The sequence below is a fragment of the Anopheles nili genome, chromosome 2, assembly GCF_943737925.1.
Source record: "Anopheles nili chromosome 2, idAnoNiliSN_F5_01, whole genome shotgun sequence".
Lineage (NCBI taxonomy): Eukaryota > Metazoa > Arthropoda > Insecta > Diptera > Culicidae > Anopheles > Anopheles nili.
Window position 1 is genome coordinate 2,806,940 of NC_071291.1, and position 20,296 is coordinate 2,827,235.

General features: G+C 48.8%; 1 protein-coding gene across 1 annotated transcript in view; it reads right to left on the minus strand.

The window, feature by feature from the left end:
* The window catches only part of LOC128720620 (lachesin), a 28,863-nt gene extending 10,757 nt beyond the window's left edge, over positions 1 to 18,106 (minus strand). Inside the window, exons 1-3 of the mRNA XM_053814299.1 lie at positions 18,019 to 18,106; positions 14,086 to 14,424; positions 6,156 to 6,329 (exon numbers count right to left, since the gene is read on the minus strand). Of these exons, the coding sequence (XP_053670274.1) occupies positions 6,156 to 6,329; positions 14,086 to 14,424; positions 18,019 to 18,106 (601 nt within the window). The remainder of the gene's footprint in view (positions 1 to 6,155; positions 6,330 to 14,085; positions 14,425 to 18,018) is intronic.
* Between the last annotated feature and the right edge of the window lie 2,190 nt (positions 18,107 to 20,296).

The following is a 20,296-nucleotide window of genomic DNA, read 5'->3' on the forward strand; positions in this document are numbered from 1 at the left end:
CCGGCGAGTTTACGCGCACGGGCGAACGAGCGAGCGCTGGAACAGGCTCGGACAGCTCGATGCTTTTGCAACCGTGACCGGAGCTGGCCTGACCGGGCCGACGTCTGCCCATCCGATTCGATACAGTTGCGCTGTCAGGGCGCCGGGGAAAAATGAATCAGTGGGAAGTAAATTATTTCTCAATCTTGCTCGTATCACTCGCCGCACCGGGCAGGATACGGACTTGACCTTTTCGGGGCGGGTTTCCCGTCGGACGGGACTTTGCCGCTTCCGAAGGGACTTCGCGTGGGTTATGAGCGCTGAAGAATTGATTCGAAAAATGAAGAAAATGTGCCTCCGTCCTGAGGAAAGCAATCATATTCTATCGGAAACGATCCTTTCACCGGCTCACAGGTCCTGGGCTACTGAAAACCGGCGACCGAAATATCGTCCGAAAATCCACCCTGCCGATAATAAGGCTCCTATTTCCTCGCAGCATCGCACAATAAAAGGTTGCGTTTAAAGAACCTCGGTGGCGGTTAATGTTCATAATACACACCTAGAGTGGAAAAAACTCTCTCAACCCACCCACACACTCACTGCGCTTCCTAGCGAGAGACGACGACGAAACGAGCGTTCTTTGGCGTCCATTTTTCTAGATCATTTGACGTCAGCGGACACAAAAAAAAGAGCAAAAATCGGAAGAGGTACTTGCCCGCTCCCCGGAACCGGACGAGCGACGTCAATTTTGGCCGGATATTAAAACCGAGCACCGAGCGCCGAGCACGCTGGATCCAATTTCTGCAGGATCTTCAATCATTTCCCGCGCTCGCTTCGAGCTCCGGTAAGGATGAGCTCCTGGTGTGCGGGAGTGCGAGAGTCCCAAATAAATGGTAATATCGTACCGCTCCTGGCTGACGGTTGGGGCATTTTTCGCTAATTTATTACGTGCGCCTTCACGGGTGGAGCACATCCTGCCATCTTCCACGTGTCCGGTCAGGTGCGGCGGAAGTGCTGGCTCTTCAAAACTAAGCCCTCTCCGTTTACCGTCTACGCGGTCGATGTTTATGGCGAGATAAAAACCAGCCTCTCCGCAATGTACGGGGCAGTGTCGTGAAATCTGAACCGGAAAATCAACCTCATGAATGGCCGGGGAAAACAATCTCCCACCCGCCAACTGCACCGGATAAAGCGAGCCCTTTGTGGCCCGGGAACGATCGCGCCCGTCGAGCTGCAGAAGGTATTATATTTTACGACGCGACTGGGGCCATAAAAACTGACCAACGAAGCGAAGAAATCACTGTCCGCGGTCGTCCGGTAATGGGCGAGTGTGACACCGGCATTCTGAGGATGGACACCTCCGAGCTGGGATGGGAACTGATTTAATAAACCATTTCCGGCGCGCGTCGGCACGAGCGTCCGCCGCTCGATAGTGTGCCTCCTCGAAATGGCCTTTTCCCGCTGGCAACATTAATCAATGGTGAACGTCTCGGCGGGTGGGAAATTGTTTTCCAGCTGGTCCTCGAGCAAGATGGCCGCGGTTGGAGTGAGCAAAAATTGGAAGTGTTTTGTGATGCCCACGGGCGACTATAAATCATAAGCGAAATCGCTCGCAGCGGCCAAGCGGTCTTGAGATTAATTATTGCCTTGTGACGAGCGCTCGAAAGTATGCTGTGTGGAGGAAAATTTGCATAAATTTGAAGTCATTTTGGCTTAAAACAAATCCATCCAAGTCGGCCGGGTGAGTTCATTGATTTATTGAAGCAATACTCCATTGCCTCTTTAAACAAAAATAAATTAAGCCAAAGTCTTCCACGAAGTCGAATCATAGCCACTTAAAAGACACCAGTGTGTGCCAGCGAGTTCTCGAATTCTTTACCTCAGAAATAAAAAAAAAACCCTTCATCCAAGAACAATTGTAAACACCTCTCATGATCTCATAATTAATATTGACGGCGAACGGTTTGAAAAATCGTTCCTCGTGCACCCCGGAACGGGCCACAAGGAGACCCATAAATCTGCCACTCAATCGCAAACCGCTGTGAAGTATCACTTAATGCCACAGATACATTTCCGTGCGGTCGGAAGACAACGAGTGCGTACGAAAGAGTGAGAGAGAGAGAGAGAGAGAGAAAGAGATAGAGAAAGAACAAAGCGGAAAAACGACAGAAATAATGAAACAAAGCCAAAGAACGAAGCTCGCGGTGAGCGTGACGAGCATATTCTCAAAATCCCGCACAGCGCGGTGGCCAAGATCACGTCAAATATTAGCACAGGGATACATTTCATTTTTCATCCCCCACCCACACAGGGCGCAATGAGGGGTGGGAATGGTGGGCGGATCCAGCGGAAGCCACTGCCACCAGAGCGTAGCTGCCTTACATTTGTTATGCAAATGTGTACATTATGCTTATCCCGGGGTTTGTCCTCGACAAAAAAAAACTCCCAACACCACCAACACCTCCGTTGCCCAAACTGAGGGTTTGGAAAATCCGAAGGCTTGTCTTTCCAACTGGCAACTCTTTGGTGGGATGTGGTGGGACGCGCCCGAGCCGTCTAGCGCGTCTGACGGGGTGGATGAGTAAAAGCGAGTAAATCATGTCCTTACGAAATAAATTGAATAATTCACTCACGAGGGATGGTGGTGATGACAATCGGTGAAGGTACCAGGACGTCCGGCACGTGGAAAACGTGCACTACGGAAGCGCGGCCATATGTTTTCCAGCGCGTGGAGCGAATGTGACACCTTGGCGACATTCAGTTTGCTTTCTAGCGTGAGGTAGAGTCACAAATGGCGGCAACGTGTTCTGAAGCGTACGGTAGCAGTTTATTTTTTGGAGTGCCTCGCGGCGGCTGCACTTTTGTTCTCGGTGCAGTGAGTGGAACGAAATGAAGGGATGCATTTGTGCAGCTTCTCGCGTCGCATTAACACCGTACCAAAGTGCTGCCCGTGTACACCTCGACACGCGGAGGGAAATGAAAAATTTTATCTCTTTGTGTATACCGCATAAAAATTAGCTGATGTGAAAGCGAAATGTATGCTTTTTTGAACTTTTTTCAAACGGCGTATGCTTGCGCTTAGTATAAAAGTAGCCTTCACGCAACTGTCACAAAAAGGACCTTTGCTAGAAAATGCAATAGTGCGCTATTGTGCTTAAAACGGGTCACGATGGGTATAATATTGGAAAAACAATTCTGAAAATCACTTCTGATGTCGACAAAACCACACGCCACATCGTTTGATGCTAGTGAATCACCAGCGCCACCCAAGCGCAAGGCCGTCTTTTTAAGCAGAAAATTAAGATAATAACTTGCAACTTCACAACTGCAAGTGGTTTGTTTGGGATTTGCGCACAATCGACCGTGTGCTAGTCTGTACGGTGGCAAACCTCGCACCATAGGCTGTGTCTTTTCCCGGGACAGGGCACAAAAGAACAGCGATAACAAAAAAAAGTGGCACCCACCCCTACAGAGCTCCAACACACGGAACTACGCACTCGTGGATCGGTTTTTATGAATTTTAGAGCGTGCCTCGACCGGGACGTTGCGAAGGTGCTGCTGAAATATTGCATTTTCTAGTCCTGCACATTCGGCGCACATAAAACGGGGCAACATACGGGGTTCGCTTTTGCGGCGCCAGCGAACGTGCGGGATAGCACGGGTTAGCGAGCAGGCGGGGTCACATTAAGGATAAAATGTTTGCCAGCGAAGAGTGCTCCCATAAAGGAGGTAAAACGACGGCACCGGAACGGAGCGGTACGCTGTACGAGAGTCGGAGAGATAGAGAGAGAGAGAGAGAGAGAGAGAGAACGTGGACGTTGGCAAAGGTGAAAAAAGGAGAGCGAGAGAAAAAGTGTCAAAGAAAAGCTTTGCACAGGTGGTTCGTTTCGGGCACAAAACCGGTTTCAGCAATGGCGGCAAGGACTCGGGCAGGCTTTCGGGAAGCCAGGCGGATGGCAGGTGGCAACATAAAAGACAGAACCAAGTCGTAAGCCAACAGCACCGGCAGCAACACCGACAGCAACAGCAGCAGCCGTGGAAAGACACTGGAAACAATGAAATCCTTTTTCCCTTCATCCTTGCTCGCCTGTCGCTGCTACTGGCCGGGAACCCGGGGTGCTAATGCTTCCCGGCTGCGCATTTGCGACGGATCCGTGCTGTCGTGCGACTCGCATGAGTGCCTTCTTGCGTTGGGCAAAGAAAAGAAAATTAACACGCCCGCCCTTTCCTTCCAAAAACAAGACCAACACACACACACACATCGTCCACATGCACGTCGTATCCTGATCCCATCCCTGGTGTCGCGAAAAGTTCCCGCGAAAGGGGTGGACGAAACACGAATGGGATGGTTTTCGCGAGGACGCCAGGCGACACTTTTATCATTGTTTTGCCACGGCTTTTGGCCCCCGCCATGTTGAGGACGAGAACGACGGCGACATTTAATCTTATTTTCCCACGACATTAAGCATAAATTATGCGAATATTTTCCCCGCTGCTTCGGTTCCACCCTGGGATATATCCTTCCCAGGATAAAAAAGGCACGACATGCGGCGTCATTTTTGCATGCGCTCTCGATTTTGTCGCTCGGATACTTGGATTCGCGAGGATACGGTACTAAATGTTCGTCAAACTGACACTTATTAGTAGTTGCCTTTGAACGATCGCAGCACAACGCTCATGTTTAGGGCTTGTACTTATGCATCCCCGGCTTACAAACGGCTCTTGAGCACTGCTCGCGTTGACATATTACAGCCAAGTACACTCCTCAAGGTCCTGGTGTTATTGTTGCAGCTCAGCGCAGGGATGCGAGTTTGGGGCTCGTGAAAGAAAAGAACACTCGTTGAAGAAGACCGGTACGAAGAAGCACAGTAGTAGTGAATATTTATTCGCTGGAACATGCATTACGCGATGTCAGACTCTAACGCCCAGCTTAAGCATGTGCCACTCCGAGCGAGAAGTGTGCAATGTTTACCATATCAGACGTTCGCGTGCAGCGAGCGGAAAGGCAAACATAATTTGCTGAAAATGCATCAGCTCGAGCAGTGAAAAGCGGATGCAGTTTTTCGTAAGAATCCTCCCGACAAGAGTGATTGTTTTTTGCGATTGAAATCGTTCACTTTATGGACACGAAACGCGAGCGCATTAGAAGAAAGCAAAGGAAATCGGTGTAATAAATGCAATAACCGGCTAATTGCGCGGAGCAACGAACGTGATGCTTGAAGGATCGGATGGCATAACCGCTACGATGCGTCTACCGTCAATGTTCTTCCCCGCAGTAGTCTCTTAATCTCATTGCACTCTTACAACACCCAAGCGGTCCTTTTCCGACAGCTGCTAATGCTAATGACACGTCGTGGCAGTCCGCCCTCAGGCGTGGCTTCTGGAGATGCGAAAAGGGTGCTTCGCGGCTGCGTCACGAAGTGCATGATAATCACATTATTGCCACTCCATTAACACCCTTCCAGCAGCAGTAGCAGCGTGCATTCCTGGATCGGTAGGACAGGGTGGTTTTTAAAATGCTCCCGTCTTGTCTCGAGCATCTTTTCGCGTTATCCGCGTTCCTGTCATAACCCGCGGGATTTCGAGCACTTGAAGGCCATCCTGGCGAGAATTTAGAGCCGCTTCAGTATGTCTCGCCTTCTCTTTGAGTAAGAAATTTTGTTAGTTTACTATGAAAGAATTCACAACCGCAGTTAATCAGCACGCTAAACTGTTGCCAGCGTTCTTCCCACGTGGGGTGAGCGTGTGTGAAGTCTCTCACCTGCACACCGGGTGGCCTGCGAGTGCCTGAATTAAACCCACCCCTCAATATCGCATCGGTACGCTTTGGCGAAGCAAGTTGGATCGCTCTTAAGCGCGGATAATCCATCTCCAACCACGGTCATAATTGTTCGAAACAGAACCGATACCACCAAAGTGAGACGGCTGGATGTAAGCAGGATTCCGCACAGATAAGCTGCTGTGCTCACAGACAATTTGTTGATTAATTAATTTTCCACTGCCACCGTCCTTGAGAGATCCACCATCAAGGTACGGTTATATCGATTGCGCGACGCTTGAGAGTTTGTAGGTCCTTTTGCGGTGAACGAGGCTCACTGGTTGCATCGATTCAGGCGCAAACGAGATCCCTGAGGGAGAAGTAGTACCGGGGCGTTCACGCAAAATCCGTGTCCTACCTCGTATCAGCTCGCGGCTCTGTGGCTTCCTCAGCAACATGTACTCGCCGTCTTCCCGTTTCCAAGTAACTCGTGGCGTCGGATGTCCGACGGCTTTACACACGATCGTGGCGTCTTCTCCCTCCTGCACGGCTATGTCCGCCGATGACTCCTCGTTGATGATATCCGGCGGAACTAAGGGTAGAACATGAAAGAGAGAGAGAAAGAGAGAGAGAGAGAAAGAGAGAGAGAGAGAGATAAAGAGAAAGAGTTAAAAGGTGAACGAGCAAGAGAAAACAAAGTCAAGTAAATGCCATTATTCATCAGTAGCAAGAAGACGATGTCTTCGACGTCGTAACCGAACGCTATGTCGGCTTCGACTATGTCTCGGGTGAAGTCTAGTAATCCCAGAAATCTGCTGTGATGCAAGCCCTCAATAGCCAGATTAAGCAACCGGAGGCCACCGAGGAGTCGTGGCGAAGAAATCTTTCACCCCAAGCCGGCAACTCTTCAGCCTTCTCCACCGCTTCCAGCATCAGAGCATCATCAATATTCGATGTCGGAAGGTCTGGCTGTGCCGCAAGGAGCCACTTTAGCGATACAGAATCCACAAGCTTGAGCACTTGCACTGCCGATGGGCTGGCGACTGGAGTTAATCCAAGCCGGATGTTGTGATTCTGCGTGCACCTTTGAGCCTACCTTCGAGTGGCTTCGACGGAACGACAGAGCGTACGTAATTCGATATTGAACATTGAATATTATATTCACATTTAATGATGTTTAACTCGACATCCGAGCAGCACTGACATAGCCATCTTCTAACGAGGTAGTCTGCCTGTTTCCGGGACCTCTAATGGGGCTGGAATAGTTTTAACACAGGCATCGAATGCACGTGGGAAGCTGATGCAACGGTTTGTACGGGTGAGATTTGAAGTCATTGTGGCTCTAATTAAAATTGAAAATGAACTGCGTCGGTTTGTCATGGTAGTCTTTTGCTTCCAGCTTTGCTAACAGCTTGGTATGCATAATGCACAGGATGTACTAAATTGTTGAACGCACAAACATGCAATTGATTGTCTCCAGTTGAAGAGTAATAAATCGCAAAATTGTAAAATTAGACTTGAGAGGGAAGTTTGATATCGTTTTTTTCTTCAATTTTTTGTTGGACAATTCAACGGTGTATGAAAGCACGCGAAAAGCATATCAATTTCAGATTAAGCAGAAGAACAACAAGCGCCTCAATACAATAGCGCTTCATATGTGCACGCTGTTTGTCGCTAGAATCTCCACAAAAACTACAGCACGTAAAACATACTTTTAAGAGCTACTTTTTGGACTCTTCTGGATAAAACTTTTTGAATCATCTGCCGCCGAAAGCTGTTACGTTGCTTTCACGGGCAATGATCACCGAGCTGTCCATGATTAAAATATTCACCGGAACTAAAGAACGGCCTGCGTCTGAGTTCGTTTCGTTCGTGGAAGCCTCAAACCAGTCATCAGTCTCAGACGGCGTAAAACTGCAGATTGCGAACGTCAGGAATCGCCGATGCACTTTCGCCGCTACATCGGCTGTTTGAGGTTTGCGCTTGGGGTTTCCAGCGTTCCCTTTGCTTCTTGAACGCATCCTCAAACTGTAGGCTTTTCAGCTTCCGTTTTCAGCGTTTTCTTGCTTCTCTCGCACGGGCTCGCACCTCCGGTGGAGCTGAGCGGAACGCTTCGAGGAGTTGGGATAGAAAATTGCTCCCGGCATTCATGGCACGGGAAACCGTACACTTGCCGGCGCAATCAGATACAGAAGCGAAACCCGGACTAGTGAGGACCCCGTAAGCAACAAAGCGTTAGTGGCCAGGCGCGCTGGAACGCGGGCAAAAAGGGATAATTACTCCAGTGCAACCCCAGGAAAGTAATTACACCTCGAAAATCGCTGCACGGTCAGAACCGTTGCCTTGTTCGAACGTGCAGGCTCGTGCGCCGAGGCGGCAGCACCAGCGTACGCGAGCGTCTACAAAAACCAGCGACCCTCTGTACATGTTTAAGACCGATAGAGACCACCCGACCAAAGGGAGCCACAGTGGAGAAGATGAAGCAGGAGAAAAAAGGAATAAACAGCACCAAGGCAGGAGCAAAAAAGGCCCTTCTGCAACACGCTGACGGCGCGGATGGTGAGACATGGGTCCCGCAAACGAGCAGCGGCGAGAAGTAATTTCATGATTCCGAAACCGTCGGCCACCATTTTCGCCCTATTTGTCTTTCGCTAGCCTCCGTGCAGCCTCATCCCATCCCCATGACAGACAAAGGCAGCGGCTCTTCCGGGGCCTTTCATTGTCGTTAATGAAAAGATTCCTGCCGCTACTATTACTGCTGTTGCTGGAGCTGATGTTGCGGGTGAGATGGCCTTAGATGGAGCTGCTATTGCTTTCTTCGTGAGGGAAGGTTTTCCACCTTCAATGGCCGGAAAATGGGCGCTCTGGAGGCGGCTTTTACGCGCCACCCGAAGATGCGCCTTCTCGGAGGGTCCTCGGAGCATAACGACAATGTGTTTTGAATGGGAACTGCGAAGGTGAGTCGAGGCGCACAAATGAATCCTTGCCGTTTCCGTTCATCCACGCCATGTTCTTTACCACCTACGTTTCGGTAGGTGTAGATCGGCTCCTCCAGCTGCCCCGGACAGAGGGTCGTATTTAAAGCGCGACGCCAAGAAAGGTGCCAAAGCACACACAAAAGCCATCCGGAACCCGGGCTGGCCCGCTTATTGCTTCTGGCTCGTACACCTCACCATCGGTGTCGAATCACATCCGCCCGGTTTTGGGCCGATGGGCCGATTTTTGGTTCATTTGCTGAGGCAAAACGCCCCACAACACGCCGAGCTTCCTTCCTGACTGAAGAGAAACAAACGAGGACAACCAAAAAAAGCAACCCCGAAAGAGAAAAACCAGGCCTTTTTATTCCGTTTACTCGCGTACTTTGCTCTTCTTTGCTGGCCATTCCGCAATCAGTGGAGGACTTGTGGGAGGGAAATGGGAGAGAATTCCACCCGTTGCCAGCAGGAGCAAGAATGCAGCCTCTGGCAACCCGGCTGTTGTCATGGTTGCCGAACCATTGGTTGTCCGATAGCACAAAAAGCGCACGAATGGATGACGCTTTGCGTCAGAAAGATAAAAGCTCGAAACACGCCTCTCGAGGAAAGGCAGGTGCGACAAGGTGCGATTTGCCTATTTACCCATAAAGAGACGTCAGGGCGTTTTTTGTTTTGTTTTTTGGCAACCGCTCTCCAGCCCTTCACGACCTGCCCGACGGCGGAATGTTCGCCGGAAGCACCCAAACCGGCCGTTGTTTGGTGCCGCATTTCTCATTTGGCAGCTCATCGAGATGCCGTCGGAGCAAGAATTCTATTTTCATTATTTCTTTTTCTTTCTGTTTGGTCGATCATTGGCTTCGTTCGCGGCGGGCATCCTTCCGGGGACAGAGAAAGAACGTCCTTGCGAATGAAAACATTCATCAAGACAGCGTGCCAGCGTTGGCCATGTAAGATGATGCCCAAAGCGGTGAGCTGAGCAGTTTTCCACCGGCATATGGCATGTGGTTCTTCTAGTTCAATTCGCTTTGTTACTCTACTGCGCTCACCAAGGTTCTTTCCGGCATCGGTTGTGTGTAATGTAAATATTTTTAGGACTCGTCGGCCTTACGCAGGTCGGCATTTGTGTCCTGTGGCGTGCGGAATGCCGGCAATGACGTGATCCAGCGTCGTATTTGCAAGCTGATGCTATTAATACACCCACCCTATGACTCAAGGGACCTCGTTTGATTACTCACGAGCCGGCATTTTGCGAGAGTCTCATTAACCCAGCAGACCCGTCCGATCTCCGGCTAATGCCACCGAGCATCCAATCCTAGTCTCGAGCTTGCAAATAGACTGACAGGTTGCACATTACCGAAAGCATAAGCCTTGTTTCCAGCAACCCGAAATCGGTATAAAAAAATCTACCATTAAATTGACATTTCACCGAATGAACAAATATTTGCTAATGGATTGCAGATTGCTTTCCATTCGTTGTGGTTGAAAAGCCAGTGAAAAAATCCCACCAACCGCTCAATTATCGATCGCTGTCGGTGCCGGGGTCCCGTACAGCATAATTGCGAGCTCGCAAAAAGGAAAAAAAACCGGACACTCGCTGCAATCGCCGAAGACAAACCTCAGCAACAGCAGGAATCGTTTCAACAACTTAATTATTCCGATCTTTTTAGCCGTCTGGCCGTCGCCAGCTCGGCCGTCTGGGCGTGATTAGTTCCGTCCGCGTTGGGATAATCTTTTCCCGATAAAGCCACCCACCACCGGTACTGTTTAATTATTCTATCCGACCCGTGCTGCTGGCGAGCGAGATTGTCAGGATCGGGAGCCCGTCTAGCAATGGAATGCAACGAAGGCAAAATTCCCCTGATCAAGGGAGTTCTTCTTAGGGTTTGCTTCGTTCGCCCTACGTCGACACCACACGGGCGATTATCGGAACGATGCAGCAAGCGAGAAAATGGCTTATTTGAAGCCAAAAGAAGTGCAATCAAAATAGAATTCAATTGCTTTCCGTGAAGCATCCCGGTAGCGAGTGGAATAAGGTTTGAGGGCCACACTGGGCTTCCGGTTTGAAGCAGCTTTCGTAGCGCGATTCGTCACTGGTTACCATTTTTTGCGTTCCATTCGACTCGGGGTTATTGTTTTCTCCACTTGACAGCCAGTAAGAGCTAGTAGAGAGGAAAAGTCGACAACAAAAAAGCTCTGCTGGAACAACACAAACGACATTATTGCAAAACCAAGGGAAACGAAGAAATGGATGCGAAAAACTATGCACTATGCATCATCGGAAAAACATCGAACGTTTTTCACTGTTGTGCAAAATAAAGTGAGTAAGTGTTAAGTTTCTCATGTTGATTAAGATATATACAAAAACTAACTCATGGATTTTGCTCATAAATTGTTTAATTAGTATAATCGAAGATTCGATTGTCACTCCCAACTGAGCAAAATTGTGCATCGAATATGAGTATTCGTCGAGAATATCTGTCCCATAGATCTCATAGCTTGTAGATCTAAAAATAAAGCTTACTCTTCCATGATTTGAAAAAAATTGGTTGGTTTTTCTTTCAAATAGATCTACCTTTGTTTCTGCTACTTCGAGTGATCTTTTCTCACTCCTGATTTCGCCGCGTTGGCTAATCACTATCGAGCTACACATTAGCTTTTCCAATTGCTCATGATATCGAAAACAGCACGTACAAGACATCTGTCGCTTGCGAGAGATAAGCGAGGGGAAAAATTCCACCACGCATCTACCCCAGGCGTGTTAATTAAATGAAAATGAAAGAGATAATTCACTGATTTTGTCGATGTCGACCTTGTGCTTTTTTTTTTGTTAACGTCGCCTCGAGCCCAAAAAGCAACTGGCAATGGCAAAGACGGTGCCACAAGAAGAAAAACTTTGCGCAACCTCACGCAAGTCTTTGCATCGGTTCGGCATCGCTTTCGGTTGCCGCTGGGGATGAATTCTTGGAGCATAGTTCCGTGCGGCACCTTCGTGCAGCAGTAGCAGGCACCTCAGCAAAAGCGTACGACAAGCGTGCGATTTGGCAGCCTCTTCTAGGCAACCACTCCAACCTCTGGAGGTTGCAAAGAAGCCAAAGCCGATGCGGCAACACGTGGAATGTGGCGCGTGTCGGTCTCCCAAAGGGAGGCTTTGGTGTCCGATAATTAAGTTGTCCTTCCCGTCGAACGTCGATGTCCCCCCTGGGGGATGATGTGGAGAGCATTCGGAGAAAAACACCATCCTCGCTTAGCTTCGCACGTAACTGGTTCGTGCTGCGGCAGGTGATTGCGGCTCGGCGCAATTCTTGAGCAAAGAGCAACTTCACCGAAACGCAGGCTCAGGAAAAACCCATCCTCGAATTGCGAAAAGCGGCTGCCAGACGTCGATCGGTGTGGTTACTGCAGCGTTGCGACTTCTGCTCGAGCCAATAACGCGCCTCGTTGCGGTTCATTTTCATGCTCGCTTTTTCGCCCCGCATGGCGTCGCGGGCATCGTTTGCGGTTGGGTAGTGCTTTGAATAATTCATTAGCAACATTGTCCTCACGCCAGTCGAGGAGATTAACTTTATTAATACGGCGTTTCGGTGGAAAAAGCATCCGAAGCTCATCAATGTGGACGGGCTAATGAAGCTGCATTCGGACGAATTACCATCACAAATTACTGGGCAGACTATTGACACTTTTGTGGCAGTAATATGCTTACCGATTCGGCTGTGATTACTGCGCGCAACCAGTTCGATACAAACGGACCTTAATTTCGTATTTTCGGACCTGGTGTAAATCAACCGAACATTGTTCGACGAAGTGAGCTTTGCAAGGGCTCAAATTCCAGCGAAGAGGGCTTTTCATAAAATGATTACCGCGTTTTAGCGACAGCTCGAGAACATTTTTTACATTTTTGTGGTGTTTCTACTTGAAATAACATTTCATTTCCATGCGAATTTTTTGAAATTACTATATAAACAGCAGGAATCAAATATCAGCGAATCGAATGTTAAATGAAACAAGCTTAGATTTGATTAGATCGCAATTATGCCTCGTATTCTGTGCATCATTGTAGCCACTCGTGCGAACCATGTTCACACCTAGTGGGTAATTAATATTAATTCGCGTACCCAAGATTCACCTGACGTTATTATTTGCAACACCAGTTCCCAATAATACATCATCCAACACAAACGCTGGCATATCAATATCGACCAATACACGGAAGAGAACATAAATTAAATAATAATCGATCTTGGAGTCGGATTTCATCGCCCAGGAAGGCTCCTTGCATTCCAGTGTTTTAAAACGCAGTCGAATTGTTGAAACAACTCCACAGGGATACTTCTAGCATACAAACACACGATGTTAAAGCACAATGTTCGAAAGAATCTCTTACCGAAAGAACCCCGTCACACAAGCACATGCACATGCACACGATATGCCCGGGAAATCGCGCACCCGATAGAGCTGAATGGGAAACTTTGCCGTTCTCGCTCCTGATTTTGCGCGTGCAAAAATCCTTCCCATCCCAACGGCGAACGTTATCTGCGCTCGTACGTCACGCGGGAGGGCATGGTACAGGCACTGCTTCAAACTATATCCCAAATTCCAATCATATATTCAATATTGATTTTGCCATTCGCGAATTTTCCACAGCCTGTCGATCCGAAGAGTACGGCGGTAGGGTGGTGTGTTCCCTTTCACGCCTTCATTATCGCGCGTGCACGTACCGAAATCGAGATCCCCTTCCCGATGCCGTGAGGCGAAAATAAAACTACGCGAAAGCTTCGTGAAAGCTCCGCGGTTATTGCACCACTAGGGGTGGCAAGTGCTTCGAGTCGGGTCGCGAAAAGCGTCTCTTTCGGCCTCTAAATTACGCTGCAGGGCCACCGAGCGATGCAAATATTGCTGAATTTAACATGCCACCCTTTTGCTCCTTTCAGTTCACCCATCAGCTACTCTCCCGACCCCCGACCCCCGACCCCCGACCCAATCGATTCGTATCAATCGAAGCTCGAACGCCCTCCTCCGACCCTGCGTCTGTGGATAATACAATTTTAATTAAAAACATAGTCCCACGGGGAAAGTCGGAGGTTGAAGTGAGGTGAAGAGGAGGAGGCTCACACATACACAAATCCACACTCGCTCGTCTCAGGGCCATTCATCGATTTCCCCAACACGCACACTCGTTCGCGCGCTCCGGATTGCGTACGGTCAATATTTAATTTAATTTTGCGCTCCACGCGGCCACGTGCGAGTCCTCCAGTATTCACGCCATCGGAACGCGAAACGGAGTGAAAATGCGGGAAAACTGACGCAAGTCTCAGAGAAACCAACCACTGCGCCTAGGCCAAGGCCTAGGACTTCCACCATGGACGAGGTACCCACCTTGCACGTCGATGCAGCCGATTTGCTTCTTCATCGGGCTGGCGTTGATCTGGCACATGTAGCAACCCCGGTCGGACTCGCGCAACTGCCTTATACGCAAACGCCACGTGCGGAAGTCCTCGTGCACGACGCTGATGCGCGAGTTGTGCGTGACGACGCGTCCTTGCAGCGCGAGCACAGTTTGATCGGAAGCTCGCAGCCAGCCGACCTTGTAGCGGCCGAGATTCTTCACTGAACAGGTTAGGACCGCTTCCCTGCCAGTCGGGGACGAGATGTTCTGGATGGTGCCTTCGAACTCGGGCTCTAGGTCGACCGGAAGCTGCTGGGCTTGGTTGAGATCTGCAAGTGAAGAAAAAAGAAAGGCGCAAATTTTAACAACTGCCACGTTGCTGTGCTGTATACATAAGGCTTCATTTATGCTGTTTAGGTAAAACAAGCCTCGTGAAACACTATTTTTGCAGAGGCGTTTTGTCGTTGACTCCACAAATTTTGGTTCGGGTTCGGAGAGCTTTGTTCACACTCAAATGAATTGAAATTTGTGCCCGGTTTTGCAGCACCGATCCATATTGTCTTTATGGTTATCTCGAACACATATGAGCTGATGCCGTGCTGGAAACTTTACCCAGGCGTTTCTTTTTTTTCGTGGACTAGCTAGCTGCAGTTCACAATAGGCTGGTCTAATTGAAGCCCCGGGTCGGATTCATTCCTGCTCGCTGCTTGCCTAGCTTTTCCACCGGGGAAAAAGGGTTGACTACGAAGTTGGGATTTTATCTACAAATCCTTCGTCCGGCCGCTTTCTGTCGGCCCCGAAATCCCCTGTATTGCCTGTGCTTTTATGTAACGAAACACCATGCGACTAACCGAGGCTGGACACCGGAAAATACCGTAACATTCGTTTAACATATTCATACGAAACTTTTCCCTCCCACTTTCGTTCGCTTCTCCGGTGGTCGAGCTTTGCCTTCGCCATTCACCAGCCGGTCGGCCATCCTTAATGCCTCAGATTTATCTCTGGCTTTATCGTTCCGTTACTTCCGGTGGCCGAAGTTGATGAATAATTTTAAAACACAAAACCACCGAATACGGCTTCTAGCGACGAGAGGCGAGGCGAAAATTTCTCCTCAAAGCAGGATAGACGGGCAGGAAAACAACAGGAGCAAAAAATTTTACACAGCGAGCAAAATACTCGAGCCTTGGTCCAACGAGTGGTTTTGGGGCTCGAGAAGAAGCTCGAAAATGGGCAATAGGACCACCAGACCCCAGACTAGATGCGACGGGAAGCCGAGACAAACGGGGCAAAAAATTGGAGTAAAAGTTTATCGAATTCACGGTGGCTCCCTGATCGCCACTTCCGTGCATGCTCCGTCAAATTTGCTTCCTTAGTCACTCCATTTCTCTCAGGGAACCCAGAACGGACACAAAAAATACCCCTGAAAGTACAAAGCGTTCGTGTCCTAGACAAACGGGCCTGCAGGAAAGATAAAACCATCGCATAAAAAGCAGGAGGTCAAGCTTTGGAATGATGCCTCCCTACAACGACGCATGGAACAACGGAACCTCGGACTGAGGCTTACCTGGCCACCGCCGAAGGCTTTGCCGATTATGATCTAGCTTCCTGGAACCGTGGTGCTGACTTTCGAAGCCCAACAAGAATGCTGCTCCTGCTTGGATGACCGGGGGAGGATCAATAAATCGCCGCGGTTTCCATATTTTCATGGCTTATTTTTTCAAGGATTCGTGATACAGGAAGCATCGCAAAACGGGTGGCATACAAATTCACCGTCTAAACGAAACGACTCACCGGTCGAAATGGCTTGCCTGCATCGAAAAACGTACGACTGAAGTAGATGAAACGTTGGACATCGAATTCAATTTATCAGCGGAATAAATTGGAATTGTAAAATGTTTTCCTGCTACCTAAACTGTCCCGCCGGACAATTTCACCGGGAAAGCTTGCTTCTGATAAGGTTCTGGCTTTTTACCACCACTCTCTAGGGTCAATCAAAGCGGAATTAATAGAACCACGAATGTATTTGTTCTTTCGATATTCACTACAAAATGTTGTGCAATGGTGAAACGTTCAATTAATCTGCTTAGATGCAAGTGTTTGTTTTAAGTGAAAGGATAATGCACTGCTAGTTGCATACATTGAGGCGTTGGAAACTCAATCATGTTTTTTCAAAATCGAAAAACCTTTCTTGGAATAAACTTTTTATCGTACAGGCTATCTGCACATAACTGTCCTAGATTCAAGGCTAAAAAAGCAAAAAAATCCTCACAACATCATGTTTTGCACTCGGATCGAATGTCTTCTGCGAGGTATGCTACTGGAGAAGTGTTTACCGATTACCAGATCATTTGCATAGTTCATCCGTAAATACGGTACGACGAAAGAGCACCACTCAACCCGTTCGTACGTTTCCACGGCTTTCTTGCATCAAACCCAGGAAAGCCAATCGGTCCCGACGGCAGTGGAGGATTTAGCTAAGCAGGATTTACAAACGGAGATTTCCGGTTGCAATCTTTTCCGGCAATCGTCAACAATCGCCGCTGGACAGGCTATTGGCTCGTTTTCTGCAACTTGTGTGGCTTTCAATTTTCCAACGCTTTCATACAAAAGAAAGGCAAATATAATGTAAGAACTCGGTTCACATTTCTTGATAACTGTCTGATGGAAGTTTCTACATAAAACATTACTTAATGTAGGTCGAGAGCAAATCAAAGTGTCTGAACAAATGTTGTTCAACTGATGCGCGATGAATATAACAAAATAACACACATCAAAAACCTCACTCTGGTTGAAAATGTTACGCATTCTCTGTCAGGAACAACATTTTCTGCGCCATAACACGGACATATTGTTCTCTTGTCGTACGATTACAATGTACCCCACACAATAGAGCTGATGTTCCGCTCTAAGGCAACAGCAGTGTCAGTTGTTAACTTCGGCTTTCCTGTCTGGTCCCCTGCAATGACCCCTGCTGGCCTCACTGGTAAGTGTCCGAGATTGTTTTCCTTGTTGCAAAGCCCCTGCTCACAGCGCAGTGGCGTTTCGTCTCCATAAAGCTAATGAATTAATTGGAGAATAAACATGAATGAAATGTGCCCTGGTTACCGCTTCTCTGCAGCTGGAACAGCTTGAACAGTTCTAACAGCAGCTACTCTGACGGTGCTGTTAGCACTCGCACCCCAAAAGGACTCCTGGGGGCGTGAACGGTTACACGAGACGGGAATGCTTTTATGCTGTACTTTTCGGTACTTAATGGCAACGCACGAGGACGTGCTTTGGTCGGTCCTGCGGCAACGGCCATTGCGAGGCGGCCTGACCAAGGGAGCGTAAGTTTGCTGTCCACAAACACACAACCACTGCACGTCGGTTGGGCAGTGTTTGAAATAAAATGCATTCGTTTCACACCCACCGCTGAGCAGGACTGGGATGGACGTAATCTTGCTGTAATTTGGCAAGCTTTAGCTCGGGCCGAGTGCACAATGGTGACCGATTGCGAATGTATTCTTTGCTCTCCGTTGTTTCTCTCGCTTTGTGGCCACTTTCATCTGCGAGTGCGTGCTTAAATGTTGTGATCGCTAATACTACACCTGACGGTGAACGCCGCAGCCGAGCTGTTTTTAATTGAAAGGTCATTTTGCTTGACAAAAAGTTACCTCTTGTGACTATGATTAAAAATGCTCCCAATTCGCTTGAAATTTTCGATTTGCTCTACTTATTTGGGCATACCCACACTCAGGCATCCTTTGATTGCTACCTTCATATGCCGAAAAGGACCCCGTTTTCTGGCATTTCAGAGTGAGTTTACCTACAAGTTATGCAATTTAAATTTGAGTTTCCCGCGATCGGTCGACGCTGCTGCAGAAAACTTCCGTGGGAAAATTCAAATTAAAATCGCACCGTTGCCGCATCCCTGCGTTACGTACCTTGTAGGGCGGGCGAGAGTGAACCGCCCAATCGGTGGACTATCAGCAGCAGCAGCACGAGCAATATTTGCATGTAAACCGGATCCATTGTCGGGGTTCGCGGTGTGGGCGGGAATCGAAACCGCGTGGCTATGGCGTTCAATTTCAGAAGACTCGCGCAACACACGGATTCACGACTCACGGGCTCGCGGTCACTATGGGAGGGGGGGGGGGGGAGGAGGAGGTTTTTTTTGTGTTTCGGTTTTTTTTCTCCCCCACACAAGCAAAAACCCAATACACTCCACCTACAGTTCCGTCGTGAAGAAGCGAAGAGGCACGTTCGTTTGTGACTACGAGTTGAGATCTTGACTTTTTTTTTGCTTTCAAAGCGGCTCACGTGGCTTGCGATGCCAGGACGAAAGCTCTCAAGGATGCGAACCACCGTCTCTCGCTCATGGCACGGTTCCGATGGGTGGGTGCTGGGGAAACGACAACATCACAAACACCTGATCACACGGCGCTGCCGGCGCCATCGTGGCGCAAGGAGCGCAAGGAGCGCAAGGATTCTACTCCCGGGCTATGGAAATTCGGCTTAAATAAACAACACTTTTCACTTGGCGGCGATTTTTCACATTTCCCTCCCCACATACACGCACACATGACACAGTCCTTGGCACACACGAGCATACATACACACACACACACGCGCGCGCGCGCTTCCTCACAACGATCTCGGTGCCAGGTGGGCGAACCTAATCCTCCATCGATGAACGGTCCCTGCCAGAGGGGCCGAGAATCCGACGAACTCGTGAGAAATCTTTCACCCCAGGCGGAACCGGAGCTGAACGACCAAACATCCGCAACCCTCAACGTTTCACTCGCAAGCTACGCTTCCCGGATACGATCGGAAATTTCGGTTCACCGGATCCGGAAGCTTTTAAAAGGATAACGTTTTACTGCTCGCTATCGGGGCAGCTATTTGCATACATTTCGCGAGCTGGAAGAAAAAAGTGGGAAAAAGGAAAACGGCATGAGAAGCGAGACATTTTATAGCGGTGAATGCATTTCCCTGTTCCTCGTCGGATTGAGATTTTTTTTATTCGCGTCCTGTTCAATCGACCGAGCAAAGAACTGGGGTTGTGCTTTTTCCGGGCCTCAACACCATGGTTGCTAATCCTTTGGCCTGACGCGAAAAATCACTTCCACGCACAATGACCACCCGTGATTCGATCGTTTTCTGGATCGTGGTGACACGCGTTCGGTTCGACGTTGGGCTTGTAACACCTGGAGGCTCGAAACTTCGTCCATTCCGTTCCATCCATCCGTTTGTTCGAGCCATCCGTTGTCGGATTAGCTTTCACTCGAGCTGGCTGAACAGCGGTGCATTTGTGGAACGAGCGAGGTCCAACAGCATCGGAGATTAATTGGAGATTTTGGAGCAATCAGTGCGAAACCCCTCGGGGTGGTTCACTTGCGAGCCATTTGGACCTCCTTCGGACAACCTGTCACTTACATCGCAACGGCTAAATGACTGTGGTTTATGGTCTAGGGATTGATATGACAAATTTTCAGCGAATTCGGCTTCTGTGAGCCTGCTTTCGCTGGAGATATGCATGGCAGTCGCAGGAGCCTTTTCAGATTAGCTGGACATATGGAACCGATAGCAAGCACGTCTTTGGAATCTGAAAAAGTAAGAAAAAAAATATATTGAAGGCCTTCAGTTTACTCGCAACAGCACATGCATCATAAATCTGTAGCTTGTCAAAAGGAAAGTTTGATGCTGCTTCGTTCTGTAGTGTAAAGTGAAAATGACCTGCACACACTTTGGTAAAAGAGCCTTCAAAATGAGCTTTAATGTAGAAAGGTGCTGCTTCCAAGATGTTGTCTAGTTGACGAACGTTTCCTTTAATCGTAGGATAGTCGATAGGATATAAATCACGTCTCGCATAGTCGCGCAATTTGATGAAGTCGAAGCAAAGACCCTTGACATCACAATCGTATTCTCATCGGCACCACGGGCTCGTTACAAATGACATACGTGGCACTTGCAGCACCAAGCCGCAACACTCCAGGAAGCGGTTCGAATTACCCTCGGTGCAATCATAATTATGTGACTTTCCACGTCGACATGCGCCGTGTCGATGAAACTCACATGAAACGGCATCAGTTAAGCACTCTTGATAGGATTTTCGTAACGGCATCGATTCAGCCTAGCTTCCTCCTGGCTTTGATTCTGCTTTGCTGATGCCGTCAACTCCCACAGCTCGTGCTCGTCTACTCGTGGCGAGAGGACGTCTGG